The sequence below is a fragment of the Pyrus communis genome, chromosome 12 (assembly GCF_041283825.1).
Source record: "Pyrus communis isolate YQ-2024b chromosome 12, ASM4128382v1, whole genome shotgun sequence".
Classification (NCBI taxonomy): Eukaryota; Viridiplantae; Streptophyta; class Magnoliopsida; order Rosales; family Rosaceae; genus Pyrus; species Pyrus communis.
Window position 1 is genome coordinate 3,648,196 of NC_142576.1, and position 19,274 is coordinate 3,667,469.

General features: G+C 33.8%; 2 protein-coding genes across 2 annotated transcripts; one reads left to right on the forward strand and one right to left on the reverse strand.

The window, feature by feature from the left end:
- Nucleotides 1–4,734: 4,734 nt before the first annotated feature.
- LOC137746238 (nicotianamine synthase) lies at nt 4,735–6,032 on the forward strand. Its single transcript, XM_068486312.2, has one exon. It carries the CDS (start codon nt 4,844–4,846, stop codon nt 5,819–5,821), a length of 978 nt encoding a protein of 325 aa, XP_068342413.2. The 5' UTR covers nt 4,735–4,843; the 3' UTR covers nt 5,822–6,032.
- A 5,284-nt stretch (nt 6,033–11,316) lies between these two features.
- On the reverse strand, nt 11,317–14,917 carry LOC137746032 (homeobox protein knotted-1-like 1). Its single transcript, XM_068486079.2, has 5 exons — nt 14,289–14,917; nt 13,848–13,958; nt 13,515–13,659; nt 11,868–12,121; nt 11,317–11,684 (listed from the first exon to the last, which is right to left on the reverse strand). The coding sequence occupies exons 1-5, from the start codon at nt 14,562–14,564 to the stop codon at nt 11,508–11,510; spliced, it is 963 nt and encodes a 320-aa protein (XP_068342180.2). The 5' UTR covers nt 14,565–14,917; the 3' UTR covers nt 11,317–11,507.
- Nucleotides 14,918–19,274: the final 4,357 nt, after the last annotated feature.

The window sequence follows — 19,274 nt, forward strand, 5'->3', positions numbered from 1 at the left end:
TTCATCCTAACCAACCAATATGCTTATGGCCTTTGCTTTAAATTGATTCTTATTATTTAAAATTCATAAATTAAAGATAGGAAGCATTATGATTAACTAGTGCTTGATGGCATAGGGCAGGCCTTCCAATACTTTATGTTAAAGAAAGCAGTTGATACACACAACTTATGATGGCAGAATAATAAATTAGGAGTGTGAATAGCATCTCTCTTGAAAAAACGAAGAAAATTAACATAAGCAATCGAAGATCCTACTAAACAAAGACTTACAATATAATATCCAAACACACAAATCATATATGTCAGAATTAATCCATGACATCAACTTAGCACATTTGAAAATCATTGCCAAAGGTTTTCACCAAATGCCCACAAAAATGTTACCATCTAAGAGGGAATTTTGGAAGTTATGTGGACCGGATTAAAAAGAACAAAAGTTAATTTAATCAAGTTAACCACATTCAAATTTTGAAAAACCATATATGACACACAGTGAGTTATAAGTAAAGAAATCACGAACGCTACTGTTGGATAAAGTTCTAGAATACTGAAGTACTGAGAGAAACTTTTGATGGATAATAGAACGAAAGATTACTAATATACAACCCTAAAAATATTTAAAAAGTTCCACGAAACAATCATAGAAAATTTAACATGAACGTACCAAAATAATTAAATATGTTTTTTACTCGCTAAACATCCTCAAACTCCCTAAATCCATCTTATGTCGTGGAAAAATAACGAGTTTGACTCGTCTCGTCATTTTCTTTCCATAAAGATATCTTGGATTGAAATGGACTCTAGAAACTCCTAATACACTATTCCATTGAAATTTATAGAATTAGTTGCAATACTTACATTTATTTAATATAATCATTATCTGACAGTCAGAATATAACTCATTTGAATATATGTAGCTAATACATGTAAGTATGTATTTAATACAATCACAATTTAACCGTCAAGATTGTAATTGTATTTAACACATGTAAGTATTATAATCAAATTTAACCAATCTAAAACTGCTTTTCCAGCCCTACTTCACGACAATAAAACATATCTCCAATAGAGGTTTGACCTATTTCTATTGGTGGTCATACCTTTATCATGGTGATAGTACAACGTGGTTTACCCAGACGTGATCTCCCTGGTGGTGGTACAATGTGGTTTACCAAAATGAGATCCCCCGTGTAATATTTTACATGATTTTATATTTATGAAATGAAAAATATATAAGTTTTCAAAGTTGAACCCACTATTTCTGAAAAGAAATCCCAATTTCAGTGTCGAGTAGTCGCGTTGCAGCTATCGTTGGGAGTGAAAGTGGCCAAATTGGCACAAACAAGTAGACTTTATTTCTATCCCTACATTGCATGATAGACTTTATTTCTATCCCTACATTGCATGCTTCATCCCTTTTTCTTCCGACCAAAAGGGACATAAAAACATTATCAAAACCCAAATGACACTATCAGTGGTCTACATCCATGCTTTGTTACCTCCCTCAGTGGATTCGATTTCAAAAATTAAGATTAAGGCAACTAAAAATTTTCTTTTTTATACAAGGAATAATTTAACTCTCTGTGTGTAAATTTATTTTACGTTGCCAGTCCTAAATCCGGATAAAGAAGGTGAGAGAGGAGAGCATCCGGATTTAATTGTAAGTGTTCAAACAGGAAAGGACTGGAGGGAAAGGAGAAAATGGAAAAGGAGAGCATTCGGATTCAATTGTATATCGTATCTAAACCATTGAAAGTAAAAAGAGAAAATTAAAGCTGAAAAAAAAAAGGAATAAATAATATTAATATAACAATATCGTACGAAGTTGAATTCAAATTAGGAAGGGGGCTTTTACTGATTGGAATTATAGTGGCCATCCAGTCCCTGTAAAGCCAACTTAATCTTCAGCCAGAGAAAAAACAGAATAAGCATAGTGGAAGCTACGAGGCACATTGACAACGTCTAAGAAGTAAGAACTCAGTGTATATGACAACATTGTAGATACATGAAGGCCCCACACGATATGTGTTGAAACAGCAGCATAGGTTTTGTCTTCAAATACAAAATATTAACTCACTGTTGTAATTTTGTAACACGTTTGAATATCTAATTTTTGCAATATACGGCATCCGAATATCTGATGATGTAAATCGGGACCGATTTTGTGTGTTTAGAGATTGAGGAACTGCATAACCGAATCATTAACTTCGCCCAAACTAACTTGAAATTGTTTCTAAAATATTTGGCAGAATATAATTCCAATAAAAGTATATATAAACAAAAAGAAGTAATCGACGCACATTCATATTCATTTTTTATCTTTGAATTAAATAGCCGAAGAAGAATTACGGGACATATATAAACAAAAGTGTGAATGATACACAAAAATCATTCCCAAAACAAGTAGCAGCTATCATCATTTTGATATTGAATGAAGAATTTGGGTGAAGAAACTTCAAAACTCAACCAAAGTTATATATTTATTTATTTTTAATCTGGACAATTACATTATGTGGACCTGACTATGACATTGTTTATAGTTAGGATAAGGCAAGTGGGGTTCACAACAAAATGTCAAGCCAATTGCTATAGTGTGAACTGAAAGATGCTGATAGTAACTCATGAGGCCAATCTCAAGAAAATGTTTAATTTACTATCTATATAAATCAGTATTGTGTGAAAGTATAAATAGGAGAATCTTTATCCAACTTACCTCATCTTGGAGTTCATGGGGATCTAAGCTAGGCCTTATTTAGGTTAAGGAATTGTTTCTCATTATGATATTGATCATGTAACATCGAACATCTAATTAGGTTTTTTAAGTGTTTTCATGTCTATTTGTCTAGATGTTACTTTTTTCTCTTAATTTAATAAGAGACGGTGTTGAGCTATCATACATATATAATGTGTAGAACTCTGTATCTTTGATGAGGATATACATTTCGCGTTTTAGATTGTTCTACTTCGAAAATCTAATATAGTCTAAATTTTTATTTACAAACTCCAATGGTAATTAAGAGTAAGTACTATTGTTAAATTTATGATCTTATCAGTTGTCACTAGCTTTTGATCATGAGTGTCTACCATAAAAAGGGTTTTGAGGACTCCTGTCTCCCTTTATTTATTTATTTATATTTAGGTCCCATTTTGTGCATTCAATGTAAGAAAAAAAGAGATGGCATCATTTTCTCCCATCGCTCTACATCACATATAACTACTTTTCCCTGCTGAACTAACCAGAACCGTTGGTAGGGATGGCTTGCTACTTTACCTATTCACACACATTTTTATCTATCACACATCTCTTAATTTTTAACTGTGAAATCGAATGAACTGAAAATGTAGATATGTAAAAATTAAAAAGAAGTGTATAAAAAACACTACCCTACCAGCATATCAAAATTTGTAACTCCGAAACTTAGCTGTATGCCTTGGGATCATGGCCATGTCCAATCCCGAGAAAAGCCAAGTTTCAGGTTTAAAAACTAGGAAGCACCATTGACTCTGATTTGTAAAGCGTTGAAGGTTAACTCACCCTTGAATGATATTGTAATGAAAACTAGGATAAACTACATTTTATACTCCTCAAGTTTGAGGTAGCTTTTAAATGGAGTTTAAATTTTCTCATATAACATCATGAAGTTATTAAAATCAATTTATACATTCATCTCTTTGAATGTCTAATATTCCACTCAATCGATGACATGCTATATGTGAGACTTATTTCCAAATTGTCAGACAAGCCACACTGTCACTAATAGAGTTTGGACCAAACTATGCAATTGGTTATCGTTTTAAGGCACAAAGCAACGACTTAAGAGAAGTTCCATATTGAGTATTATATACTTCACATTAGCCTATACACGGTCATACAATTGATAAGCATAAATTGATACAATTTCAAAACCTAATGGTGCCACATTAGAAAATTGAAGCTCACTACACCAAAACATAGGTTTTATGGTGCGCAATGCATGTCGTAGAAGTTGTTTACGATGCACACCAGGCAATCTGTAAAAGGCCATGCCTTAAAATAGTTCCTATCATTTACTGCGTGCATTTTCACGCCTTAAATAAAGAAAAAAACACATTGTAAAAGCAGTTTTAGCATATTTCTAAACTATTATCACCGTAATTACATTCATTGTTACGGCATGCATGTTTTTAATTATCTAAGGTGTGCACAAACTGTTCGCCTTAGATAACATTTATTAACTTCACACTTTGACAACATAACATATATAATATAAATATTTGTTGGCGTGAGTTGTAATAAAAAATAGCATTGTAATTATTGTTATTATTTTCCTTTTCAGGTGTATTTTCTATTTCAAATAGAATATGAATGTTATTTTCTTCCTCAACAAGACTATGTACTACAAATATATGTGCATCCATAAGAAAAACAATATACAAGAAAATTCTAGCATTTTTGTAAAATTTGGATAATACCAGGGAAATAAATTTTTTATTATCAAATAATATTATTGTTGATAATTAGATTATTAATTAAATGTCAAATATTAAATTATTTAAAATTTGATTTTCTTAATATTATTCTAGAAATTTTACAGAACTCATGATCGAGTACTAATTGTTACACCAATAAAAAAAAAAATTGAGGTGGCAATCTAGGTGCGATGGACCTACTATCACAATGCATTATAAATCAATAATCAACTCGCAACCCCTCACAACATGGACCCCACAAGTGCCCATAAATAACGACTCCTGGAGGATGTCACCAAGTAAGCCGTGGAGATTTTTCTCAAGAGTGTTTGAAACTTCGAATTTTCAATCTTATTTCCCAATAGATTTGATCACCATATCCTCATAGTGTCGACATGTGTTGCCAGGGAGATGCTTTGGTACAAAGAGTTTGCGAATTGTATGAGAAAATCTCAGGCCTTGAGAGCCTCAAACCCTCCCAAGATGTCGACATGCTCTTCACCCAACTCGTTCTCACATGCATACCACCAAGTCCAATCGATGTTTCCAAGTTATGCCAAGGGGTGCAAGAAATAAGGTCCAACCTTATAAGGCTCTGTGGAGAGGCAGAAGGACTTTTGGAGAATCACTTCTCGACAATCCTAGGCTCATATGAACACCCTCTCGACCATCTCGACATTTTCCCTTACTATTCCAATTACCTCAGGCTTAGCAAACTTGAGTTCAACATCCTGAGCCAACACGTCACTCGTGTGCCTAGAAAAATTGCCTTTGTGGGTTCTGGCCCTCTTCCCCTTACCTCAATTGTCTTGGCCTCATATCACCTCACCAAAACCTCTTTCGACAACTATGACATCGATGCTTCGGCCAACTCCAGGGCTCTTGGCTTGGTGTCTTCCGATCCTGACCTATCGAAAAGAATGGTCTTCCACACCACAGATATAATGGATGTCACAACTGCTTTGAAAGACTATGAAATTGTGTTTTTGGCTGCTCTTGTAGGCATGGACAAGATGGAGAAGCTGAAAATTATCGATCATTTGGCAAAATACATGGCTCCAGGAGCAACCTTGATGCTAAGGAGTGCACACGGTGCGAGGGCTTTTCTGTATCCAGTGATTGATCCTTGTGATGATCTTAGAGGGTTTGAGGTTCTCTCTGTGTTTCATCCCACCGATGAAGTCATTAACTCAATTGTCATCGCGCGTAAGTATGCATTGCCTGTTCAGCACTCATCACCAATTGATTCTCAGGGTCTTAATGCTGGTGCCATTATACTTCCCAGCAAGTGTTGTGAGCTTGAAGCCTTCAATCCCCTCCATAAACATGGCAACATGATTGAGGAGTTGGCCTTTGAGGAACAGCTTTCTTAAAACATCCTTGGATGATCTTTCTTCATGCTTTCATCTATGTTGCTCATATGCATGGAAATAAAATCCATTTAGTTGGTTTAAATATTATGTGTTTAATGCATATCTGACCTGTTTATCTAGCTACTTATTATTGTGACATATCAAATATGTACTATGGAATCTTAAATTTTAATAAGATCACATGGAAATTGGATCCTTATTTTTGGATACATAATGTTTGTTATTTCATTTTGCACTTATGAAAATGAGAAAATTCCTATTCAGATTGTTAATAGTGGAACGAAAGGAAAAAAAATATTTTAGCACACTCTGTTTCTCCGTTCTTTTATCCGAAAGGTGTGTGCCAGGAGTAAAAAGGTGTGTGGAATTCAATTAGGGTTTTTGTTAACAAACAATTAGGGCTAATGCGAGTCAATTACAAGATCAATTAGCAAAGGAATCTCCGACTTATTCACAATATTCCAAATTCAATTAGGGCTGAGAAGGTTGTAACTCATATTATTCCAAAGTTAATTGCCAACCATTGATATATGAGACACTAGCTTGCCCATTAATGTTTACTCTGACTTCTGTACCCCATCCAGTTGGGTTTAGGTTAAGAAGAAGAGGTTCGATATTGTATGGTTCAAAATAAATTTCTCTCTTTTTTTTGGTACATTGGATGGTTCCAAACCCTCGACCTAGCTTACTCTCACCCTCATCACTAGGCTAACCCCACTTGATAAATTTCCTTTTATGTACAATGTGGATAAGCATGTAGGGTTTTCATCACAGTTTGAGTGGAGGGGATACCTCAGAGAAGAAAAGAAAAGATTGAGAGAGACCAGAATTTTGTTGGGTTCTGCAGTCATTTCATTAGACGAAATTTGCAATATTGATTGATCCTCAGTTGAAATATTTAGTGTTTTTTTCTTTTTTGACATATTAAAAAGGCTGTCACAGTAGGTTACTAGGTTATCTGATCGCAAGTCGTTTAGGAAAGCAACAATTGATTTGGGTGGCTTTTGTCTAACTTTGATTTGTTCGAAGAGTTTCCCCGTTCGTGCCGGTGCTCCTCTATCGATCCTTGTTGCTTTCCCATCACATCTCATCTGAAAAGCCAAAGATGTGTCTGGCTCTTGAAGCTCCATTAATTTAACATTTTCCCCAGTGAATGCGTATAATTTATCAGCCCTCATTGTACATCTTTGCATTGTGCTATGACTAACTGACCAAGGTGATATATCTGTTATCAAGTCTCTTAACTTATGCCAAGTATTTTAGTAGCTGTATATAGATTTCCATCTGCAATATAAATTACAAGATCCAGATACCAGAGATGCATGAATTAAGTTCATCCAATTCTAAAAATTAATTAATTAATTATCTAATTAGAAGGAGATAAAAGAGAGAAAGCTGCAGAACCTTAATTACAGAAATATTACAAAACTCATGTCATTTCATTAGATGAAATTTGCAATATTGATTGATCCTCGGGTGAAATATTTAATGTGTTTTGTGCTTTTTTGGACAAAAAAGGCTGTTGCAGTAGGTCATCTGATAGCAAGTCGGTTAGGAAACAACAACTGATTTGCGTGGTTTTTGTCTAACTGTGATTTGTTCAAAGAGTTTCACCAATCGTGGTTATTCTCCCCTATCGATTCTTGTTGCTTTCCCATCACATCTAATCTGAAAAGCCAAAGATGTCTGCCTCTTGAAGCTCCAATAATTTAACATTTGCCCTAGTGAATGCCTATAATTTATCGGCTCTCATTGGATATCTTTGCATTGTGCTATGACTAACTGACTAAGGTTATATATCTGTTATCACGTCTCTTTAACTTATACCAAGTATTTTTCTAGCTATATATGTGCAGTAAATTACAAAATCTAGTGACTAGAATAAGGTTGTTTAGCTGTATATAGATTTCCATCTGCAACAAATTACAAGGTCCTGTGACTAGAGATGCATGAATTTCATACAACGCTAAAGATAAATAAATTAATTATCCAATTAGCGGGAGATAAAATAATGTCAACATTAGAAGAGAGAAAGCTGCACAGATCCTTAATTACAAAATATTAAGGGGAAGGTACAGAGTAGAGACTTTCAGGCTTTTGAGTTCTTGTACGTGAATTTTTTTACCACATTCATTGTCCAGTTATTTAATTAGCTAGAAAGCTAGCAAAGTATAATTGATCCGAAATATATGGAATGGAGAATTCGGAAGTTTCCTAAAACTATATTTATTGTTTAGATTTGGGCTTGTTGCCCATGCTCTTCCTTATGCACTTAAGTTTGAATCTCCATCCCTTTAATTTAGAATTAGTACACATATAATACCAGTTCTATGAAACTCTTAAAAATATATGATTCATTATTCTGGATACATCGATCTAACTTACTCTATCAATATTACATTTACTAACAAGATTTTATTTTATTTTTTTAATTTAAAAACAAGATTTCAGTTAAGTGTACAAGAAAGTTAAAGAGGAAAAATTCGGCTGGGGCTAGGGTTTGTAAACTGTAAGCTCATGTATATGCATATGGACATATATATATATATATATATGTAGTGTAGAGTGTCGACATAAAGGGAATGTTGTCCTGCATAGTGCACTTAAAATAAGGGCGCTTTTGGAGCGGTGAGTGTTGTCATATGTAGATCTGCAATATGAATCTCTTTCTCATAGTGTCGACATGGGGTAACAAGGAGAGGAGGTATGGGACTATGGGAGCAAAGCACAACAAAGTTTATAAGTTGTATGAGAAAATCTAAGGGCATCGAGAGTATTAATGTATAAGAAATTAATTCTAATTTCTACAAATTTATATTGAATTTTTGTATGTGTTTGCATTCAATTATGAACAAATGAATACAATTTCATCACGGCTTACATCAGGATGAGCCACACTTTTATTTATTTATTTGTAGACTTGAATATTTTTTCCAAGTATAGCACTAAATCATTTTGGGTGATGAATACTTAAAATCACCTACATACTAATGTAGTTTGAATTGTGCGTTTTGGACTTTTTTGGGATGTGCATATAGGAAAGGGATCCTCTTCGGATTCATTTTGTGGAGATTCTAGGATCCCCACATCTTAGTCGTTCATCGTATATCGTGCTGCCAGTTTTCGTCAGATACTATTTGTGTTTAACTTTAAATAAAAAAAATCAAACGATTTCTGACCGCACGATACACGATGAATATCTAAAATTTAAGGATCCCTAAGATCCCCACAAAATGGATCCCGATGAATCCAATTCCGTGCATATATAACATTACCTAAAAGATAACAAAATTTAATATTCATGTAAATTTATTGGCTATAGTCTACAATATTTTTATCAGGGACACCACGTTGAGTGAGTTGACCATTCTTATCACCAAAAGAAATTGCCATTCCCTTGCATCAATTGACCAACTATATCGATATACACACAAGAGTTTATCTACCTATAGCCGATTTAAGAGACTTTTTATGTCACTAGTTTATTATGCGACAATTATTTGTTCGACAAATAATGTACTTTTAAACATGTGTGACAAATATTGATTGGATAGTGACGTTACTTAAATTATATAATAGTTGCATGAGAGAACCTCTTCTAATTCGAGATTCTTTCACTTAGTTGCATTTTTCTGACTTATCAAAGAAAATGTGAGTTTTTCACCTTACAAATAGAGAATGAATTACATAAAACAAAAACGTAATGTCATGCCACGGACCTAAAGTCGCTAAAAAAGAGTGACCTGGATCGAAGGGGCGTGACACGTAAAGATGATAGTGCTCTTAACCTATCACTTATTATCATGTAAAGATTAAAACTCATGCCATATTAGAATAAAAAAAGTATATGTAAGTTCTTCTCCACAAATCAAGATGTAAAATCATGAATAAAGTTAATTCACACATGACTAGACTCTGAGTTACCATAACCAGTAGGATAACACTTGGGCACTCAAGTGAGTACTCTATGTACTTAATTTCTGATTTGGTCCAATTATGAATTTTACTTGGTTGAACAATGTACAATCTATTTTTAGAAAAAAATAAATAGATTTATGAATTTTATTTAGTTAAACAAATACATTGATTTGTTAGTTCGTAAAATAAGAAATTAAATACAATGTACAATATTGAAGAAAATAAAGAATACCTTGCTAAATTATTAAGTTACTAATTAATCGATAAATTAATAAATTATCGATTATTTAATTTTCACTAAATTAATAAATTTTCTTCAGTTCCAAGGCTATTAATTTATAAAGGTTTAACTATAGTTAGCAAAATGCAAGATATAGGACAAAGGGTAGTACTATCTACACACTCATTTTTACTTCTCATACACTCTTCTCAATTTTCAGTCATCGGATTGAATGAATTGAAGAATATCAATGACATAAAATTAACAAAGATGTGTGAGAGACAAAAATAGATGTGTGAATAGCCTATCCATAGGACAATAATACTTGATTGAAATCCAATTCCACCACCTTAAGCAAGAGTTCCAAGACCAACTGTTTTTGCCACGTCCAACAACTATTTGGCCTCCTCTCACAAAGGAAGGATATGTACTTGATTGAAATGCAATTCCACCTTAAGCAAGAGTTCCAAGACCAACTATTTTTGCCACGTCCAACAACTATTTGGCCTCCTCTCACAAAGGAAGGATATATATATATATATATATATATAACAATATTTCTGGTAGCCGTTAAACCCAATAACCGTGGATAATTGTCCGAATAGAGCGGATTTGGGTATGAAAATTCATGTATATTATGGATATGGGAAAAAACTATGAACTTTATTCGGTTATGGTTTTAGGTATGGTTATAGAGGTTCACAATTCATATCCGTCGTAGAATCCGAACCAAATAATATATAATATAATTTTTTATTATTATATAAAATATATTATATATATATATATATTTTTTTTTATTTGAGTAAACCTCTACCATTATTACTATATTCATTATTCACCGCATAAATATTTAGTATATAATATAATAGTATTTGCTGAACTCTATACCATATTCATTATGCACCAAACATCATGCTTATGGGAGATATCAACAACCAACATCATCAATGTTTTATTCAATACTCTTGTTTTTATACTTTGCAAAATTCATTCATTGTTATGTTTTTTATTATTGGAGCTATTTAATGATGAAATTAGTATATACTAAATTATTGTGCGTCAATTGGATGAATATAGTTTTTTTATTTTGATAAATATGGATATAACCGTTAACCGATAAAAAATTCGTTAACCGATATGAAATCCGTTATCCGGTGAGTATAGTTGTGGATAATCTCCGATGGTTAATTTATGATTATAAATATAGTTAATTTTCGTAATTATAAAGATGGATATAACAATTTCATCCCCAAACCAAACTATTGTCATCCCTATCTGATAGGAAGAGTGCACTGATTGAGCTCAAAAGAAAAGGATAGGCTCAGCCCAAAGGAGACCATCTACACAAAACCAATAAAAGGGTCCAGGAGACCATCAAAAGAAAAGGATGGGCTCAGCTCAAAGGATATATCACAGATACAGAATGTACAACATTTAAGTCTTAACATTACTACAAGTCTTAACATTACTACATTTAGGTCGAATATTAGAATCAACCAAATACTTGATACAATGATATCACATATCATCGTGACTATTTCCAGTTCAAACACCAGTGTCAAACATCATAGGTCCTCCGATGCTCCCGCCGACACCTTCATTGAGAGCAAACCTCATGTCCTCAGATGGTTTCCAATGCCTCTTCCTCTGGTTTATGAACCAGTTGTTAATCTGCTTTTGGTCCAATCCAGTCATCTCAGACAGCTGGAGTTTCTCCTCTTCCTATGTACACATGTTTACCATCGTCAAATTCTGAAATAATCCTAAACACACACAGAATTGGGGGGCGAACTTGCATTTGAAATAAGCCTTTACACTATATATGGATGAATTACACGTTATAGTCCATGTTTGTTTTCCATTAACTTTAATTTTAAACCAGAAAAGACATTGTAATGAAATTACCGTAGGATATGGCCACCTATAGTGAGTAATCCACCAATCCGATAGGGTACTCCTGGCATCCTTTGGTAGTTTCCCTTTCTTTCTTTTCTTTAAGAACTCCTTCCTCAAGCTGCTAAGGTAGCCACTGTACTTATTCAGCAGCATATCTTTCAGTTCCCGATCACCACTAGAACGAGCACCACCAGTGTCTTGACCCTCTGCTGCTTCCACCTCCCCACAGCTAAGTTCCTCCTCCGAACTGCCGACCCCTTCATCTGCATTACTAAAAATTAGGCCGCAATCCTATGTTAAGCATATAATATTGCAATTTACATGCAAGTCTCACTGTCCCCTAGCATCCCAGCTACTCAAACTTTAGAAACGACCACTAATATCTCAACTGAATGTACCATGAATAAAGAAAGGAAAACATAACTTGGGGTTTTGGAAAAGGATTATTGATTGGAGATGTTATATTCACACTCCAAAAAATCATCTTGCACTCCTTGTGCATGATGATCTTTTTAAAGTGCTAATTACTTTTAATTCAATAGTCAGGCCAAAACAGGTAGATTAATTTTAATTACTTTTAGCCGACCAGAGATTATAGATCATTTAACCTATCCCCATTTTCTTCTACCCGATAGACCAAACTTGCGATCGAACTAAGTTGACTATCGTAGGGTGTTCCTACCCTTCATCCAAGTTCAAGTTCAAAGCTCTCTCCATAGTTTATATTAGATTAATTAGAATATCACTCGAATTAAATAAAATACAAAAACTTAAAATCTAGATTTCATTCACAATATCTTCCTATTAGGATCCCTACTATTATTAGGACAACTTACTTACGTATAGAAATGAGGGTTTTTATGTAAAATGAAGGCAGTTTGTTTTTTCTAACTGAAGAAAACAATTCTCTCTTCAAAACCTTTATATGGTCCATTCACCTTAAGTGGTTTTATAGAGAAACACCGCTCACATATTTCTCTCCATAAGTGATTCTGGTCCTCCTAAAATAACTTCCAAACAGTCGTAGAAGGCTTAGTGAAACAAGTGATATCTCAATGGAGTTATGAGGGAGCATAAAAAACACCATCATGTTATTCTCATCCCAAATGTCATGATCTGTCCATATATAAAACTAGAACAAATTAAATGAAAGCCAGGTACAATCTCGTACGCATACAACCCCCTTTGGACTGATGAATAAACAGATGTATATGCCTGTACGTATCTTCTTCTTCGTACAATTGGAAGAAGAAAAAAGAAACCAAAACCTAGACTGGATGAAAAGGAAAGGAAAATGTATATATAAGCCACTGAGATTAGCCGAGTGGTGACAGTGGTTAGGGTGATGAGTACGAATAGGTTCGGGGTTCAAAACGGAGGTGGACTGTCTGCACTTCCATTTCCATAATCTCGTATGCTTTTTTGTTTGTATGATCACGGTTAAACCACGTCGATATTTTATATTCTTATTACTTTTTGTTTTATTATTTTTATAAAAAATTAATATAAAATATTGACATAGCTTAACAATGATCACATGAGGGTTAGGAAGAGTAGGAAAATAGAAGGACGGACAATCCACCTCTGTTCAAAACCTCCAACATAACTAAATTGAAAAAGGAAAATGTATATACAGCAGAAGAGATTTATTTATACCAGAGTGATAGTCCCAGGTTTTTGAGAATGTCCCTTTACAGAGGTTGCTAAGTTGAGTTTGAATGTTGGTCAAGAATGTGGTTGCTTCATCGAATGGTTTAGATAGCTCCTCCTTGTATCTATGGAGAACCTCAATATATGATTCCTTGCAAAACAAAGAACGAAAAGAAATAGATGTAACATGATTTAAGTCCTAGTTTTTCTGTACATTTTCCTTTCTTTTCTCAGCAATCAAACAGAATTTTACAAGTTCAAAATGCCACAAAAGAAATAAGTAACTTGAATAACTAATTAATATGGTGTAGAAGCTTCAAAGTGGATAAAACTGTATACCATGAACTCGTCAAGTTCAGGATCAGCTCCTATCTCACTGCAAGTGCTCATGGGGTGGCTTGCCCTTTCAATTTCTTCAAGCAGATTTTTCATCTCCGCTGGTGCTCCAACCTATAAAAATAAAAAAAATTATTTTACGAAAAACTCAAAATAACCAATCAGTATAATTAAAACCCTGCATACTGCCCAGTGGTGAGGGTGCGTGTAGATTGATGGTAGGAGTAGGCTAGGTTAAAAGCTCGAAACCCTGAATGTAACTAAAATATTCAACAAATAATGCCACGATTTTGTAGCCTCTGTTACTTCCAGTTACATCTTCTTCTTTTTTTTCAAGGTACAGTAAGTACTAAATAACCAGAGAATAACACAAGAAATCATTAATGTTTGCAAAATTCAGTAAGGATAAAAGAATATTCATGCACTTGTGCATTATTAATTAACCTTTTGGCATTCAAGGTATGCAGCTACTAAATCAGGGAAACGAGGATGACTGGCTATCTGGGACTTTATCAGATCAGACATATGATCGGATCCCAAACCCTCCGTCGCAAATAACAGCATGTTATGATCATCCACCACATGACCACTGCCATGAAACCCACCACAATTGGCGCTGCTAGTACTAGTAGCCATATTTTCAACTTGCTGATGAACATTCACATGATCATCTGAGCCTGCAGATATCACACCTGCGTTCATCCTGTGAAAATCCTCCATACGTATATTTTTCTCAAAGAAAAAAGGAGCTAAAAACTAAGCAACAATAATGTAGCGATACTTGCGAGTGAGAGTGCAAGTGTGAGCGAGAAAAAGAGAGACCGGTACTAGGAACCAAGGTTTTTCTTTTCTTTCTTTTTTGTTTTTGTTTTCTTGTGGGGGAGTTTTCACATGGAAATTGACCAGACTTTACTTTCTTTTCCGAGAAAAACCTGAGAAAAATAAAAGACAGAGAGAAAGTGGAGAAGGAACATCAAGGAACTGTTGTTTGTGCGTGTGTGAGAGAGAGAGAGAGAGAGAGAGAGGAGAGGTATTGAGAGCGAGACTGCTATTACACAGAGGATAATAGGATGAAACCGTGTAGGCTTTTAGAGCCCGTATATATAGAGGTCCACCAGTCATCTTCCTCAGTGCATGGAACTTTGGAATTGCCTTTAACTGTGACATGACATTCTTGATACGTTTCAAAACCCTATTGGTTCAGAAACTGACACGTCAATGGTTGGTAGGTCCAGCCTGTGCCTTCATCAAAGGCTTTACTCTCCTTGTAGGCTTGTACTTTATTACGACTCACCCCATTTTCCTGTTCTTTTCACCGCCACAAACGTGGTTGGAAAGTGTGGGAACAAGAACCAGATAATTAGATGATTACCCTGCTGTTGCTTTTAAATTCACGTAAAAATTCACCGTCGAAGACCTGGTTGGGTAGTGTCGTAACAAGAAACAGAAAATTAGAGGATCAACCTGCTGTTGCATTTAAATCCAGGTATAAATTTGATTGATCTCAAATGACATGAATAAGTGAATTTGCTGCATGCATGCATGCATGTTGTCATGCTTTCTCTCACACATGAGGTATGTGCAAGATGCAAACAATATTTACATGAGTTCTACTTATTTACAAATCATTGAAACATATATAATATTTCTTCGGCAATTAAATTACAATTTGGAAAAATAAGCATCCCACTACTTTTCTATGAGATCCATAAGTTCCTTTACGTGTACATTCTTGGAAGTCTGTAGCATAATAGACATTTACTAGTTTTTGGAAGTGGATTGTCTGCCTTCTCATTTCTATACTTTCTTCATGTCCTTCTGTGATGTGTGGTCATGATTGAGCCATATTAATATTTTATATTAATTTTTTTTATAGAAATAATAAAATAAAAAGTAATAGAAATATAAAATGTTGACGTGCCTTAACCGTGACTACACAAATAAAAATGCATGAGAAGAGTATGGAAATAAGAGGGCAGATAATCCACCTCCCTAGTTTTTACCCTCAAAGTGATTGACTATTGACCCAAAAACACCATAAATGATTGTGTTATCTTTTAACAATTTTTTTCCCCTGTTTTTCTACTCTCTTATTAACAGTAGAAGACTAGAAGTTACTCTTTTAAAATGAGAAAGTGAGCCATTTACCTCAATGCAAAATCTAAGGCGGGTTTTATTTTGTATATTTATTTTAAGTTTCTTTCTTTTATTGTTCCAAGAGAAGGGAGAGTATATGATGTGTTTTCTTAAAGAAATCTTAACTGAGAGAGAATTACCAAAAAAATAATAATACAAGAAGAGGGGAACATACTATTGAACCCTCTAAAATAAAACTTAAAAAGTGCCTTAAAAAAAAAAAAAACTACAAAACAATAAAGACACCATGAAGGAAGACAAACTTGTAGGCAAGAATGCTAAAAAACTACGAATGAAAAAAGAGGAGATATTATGTCAAACAAGTGAACACAAGGGTAATTCTAAATTGGCTAATTTGTCAGTAACCACATTCTCTTCTCGAAACATATGAAAGTAATGGAAAACAATATGCTGCAATTGGGAAAAAAAATATTTCCAACGAATCCAGAAGAGCCAAGTAGGAGAAAAAGAGCAAGAAGTGAAGCAAAAGATCACCCTAAAAGAGTCACTTTTAAGTCACAAATTTTGTCAACCACGTGTATGAATAAATTCTACATCAAAGATGACAACTTGAATCTTCGCATGCAAAGAAGTATGATACCCTGGAATAAACCACCAAAAATTACTCGTAAAATTTCGAAAACTACACCACAAGTTGTGAGAAAATACATATAATCAAATATCAAGAAATCAAACATTTTAATTTGAGCATATTTAGTAAAATATGAAACGAGTATTATACGTATAACACGTGTAATATTATGGTTCAATGCACACACAACACAGGAGGAAAAAAAAAAAATTAATGTTGTAATCTCGTCCAGGCTACCTACTTCAGGGCCCGGCTAATATATATTCCACCTGAAATGGCCTACAACTTGATGGCTATCTTGTATTTGGTCAAACGACTTGTTTTTATTTGTCACTTTTGTTACTCGGCATTTCTTGTACATATTCAACCTAACTCTCTTTTGTTTTGTTTTTTGGTTGACAAGTGCGCGCTAAAGTTTTAACTATGTACATAAATATTTCTCATATCACATTGAAGCCAGAAGGAGAGACAAGGGTAAAGGCCGACTATTTGTGCCTGTGGAAGCAACAGAAAGACCTGTTTAATAAGCCTAATTTACTGGACATAATTCAGTTGAAAGTAATGGAAAATCGTATTGTTTTCTTGACCTATCTCATGTTTAATTGTATCCCTTAAAATTGCATAATTTAGTTAATAAATTTACGTGCAATACAAGTATTATACATGTAAATACATTTTTCTTTTAAATATTTTCATTTGTCGTACATTTATCAATGATTTCTTAAAATTAATGTTTAAAAAAAAAACCTTCGACGTACTATACATGTACGAACATACTTTTGACGTTTAATACACATAATTTTTGCACATTTTTTAGTTATAATTCTACAAGTATTATACACCTATATACATATAATTTTTCGTAATTGCTTCGCATATTGTTCTCTACCCTATTATATTAATTACATTGCATAACTAATAAGAAAGGAAAAGGTCATTGCCACACTAAAAAGGGGTTTTTTTTTTTTTTTTTTTTTTTTTTTTTGAGTACATCGATATTTTTACATTAAAGAGAAGAAAAGTTCGACTAAGCCACACAATGGGCAGCCTAATTTGGTATCAAATTCGCCATCCATGAGATTCGAACCTAAAACCTCTCACTTTCAAATGAAGAGAAATACCACCAAACCGTAGTGAATGATTAAACAAAAAAAGAAGTGCACTTAACACTCTTTTCTGCCTCCTTATTGCTGTCGGACTATCTCATATCCGATCATCATTATATTTGGTTGATAATGCAACCTTTTGAACACCAAAATATACGGAGCTAGGAAAAGTGTAAAAGAAAGGATCCGGGTTTTTGTTTTTTTGTGTCTCACATGATTTTTCTAATTGATTACTTAACAACATTGTCTTCTCTTAAGCATCAAGGATTGTCCTCTAATGTTATTATGGTAAATACAAGATATGCCATACAATAGTAAAGGAGTGACCAAATATATTATGGTGCTTCCGAGCAAATGACTGCATTTCCCCTTAGTTTACTTCAATTTGTTGTTATAACATCTTCTTTAGTCATCTCTTTAAATGAAAAGAAAAATATTAAACAAGGGCCATTTTGGAGGGAAAATAGTGGACTTTCTTTATATAATCAAGGAATGCTAACACCTTGAACTTTCAACTTCTATTTTTCTTTTTCTTATTTTGCAATGTTGCATGAAAAGATTACTTAGGCAGATCGTTGACTCCACCAAATTGGCTATTCATTTATTTTTTGACAAAAGGTAGTATTAATGGGTTAAATTGTTAATTGTTAGGATAGAGAGGAATCAGTGGAGATTGAACTCAAACCATACTACATAAACATGAATACTTTTGTCACTAAAGTAAAGTGTCGTCTACAAATTGGCTATCCCTTTCAATGACCAGGTGATAAGTTATTGATATTTGCCTAGAAAAATAGTCTTCCACCGCCATAATTTAGCCTTCTTTTTTATTTTTTTTAATAAACGATATTATTTATACTAGGGATGAGGAGGATGAGCTTAGTCTCATAATGAGCTAGTAATAATATGGTTCAAATTCATCTTTGGCGAGAATTGACCTCTCACATAAAAGTAAAGAGAAATACCATTAGATTGTAGTACTAAGTGACAACCTTTTTTTTCATTTAATTCTACAAAATTGCAGTCCTTGTCGAAGAGGAAATAGACATTAGTAATTTTGTGGCAAGGTTAATTATGACAATAAATTAAGGGTCAACACAAAATAGGAGTTTAAGCATGCTGTCCTCAATTGATAGATTCTAAAAGCCAGGTGCTGATGAAACTAATGCATGCTGGCTGGAAGCAAAAAATGCAAGGAGTCCCCACGTTTTTGGTTGTAATTATATGCTCTCACATAGCATTCTGCTGATGATATAGAAAGGCTGACAAGCAAAGCCACCCAACAGAGAGACTTACATAAAACCAAAACAGAGATGGATTGTCTGCCCTTTTCATCACATGCTCTTCTTATCCCCTTATATTTTTATGGTTACGGTTAATCCACGTCAACATTTTATATTTTCATTGCTTTTTATCTTATTATTTCTATAAAAAAAAATCAAAATAAGATGTTGACGTGGCTTAACCGTGACCGCATAAATAAAAGAGAATGGAAAGGGTATATGATAGGGGAGGGCAGACAATCAATTTCCAACGAAAACACCATAATTTTGGTGTCTCAAATTTATCATGTTGACAATGATAAGATGTGCTTAA

What these genes read in the sequence shown, in the direction of transcription:
- LOC137746032 (XM_068486079.2), bottom strand. Translation starts at nt 14,564, where the DNA reads ATGGAGGATTTTCACAGGATGAACGCAGGTGTGATATCTGCAGGCTCA. An exon ending in AACCTGGGACTATCACTCTG is followed by an intron (nt 12,122 to 13,514) that starts GTATAAATAAAT and finishes TTAGTAATGCAG; the next exon opens with ATGAAGGGGTCGGCAGTTCG. An exon ending in ATAGGTGGCCATATCCTACG is followed by an intron (nt 11,685 to 11,867) that starts GTAATTTCATTA and finishes ATGTGTACATAG; the next exon opens with GAAGAGGAGAAACTCCAGCT.
- LOC137746238 (XM_068486312.2), top strand. Translation starts at nt 4,844, where the DNA reads ATGTGTTGCCAGGGAGATGCTTTGGTACAAAGAGTTTGCGAATTGTAT.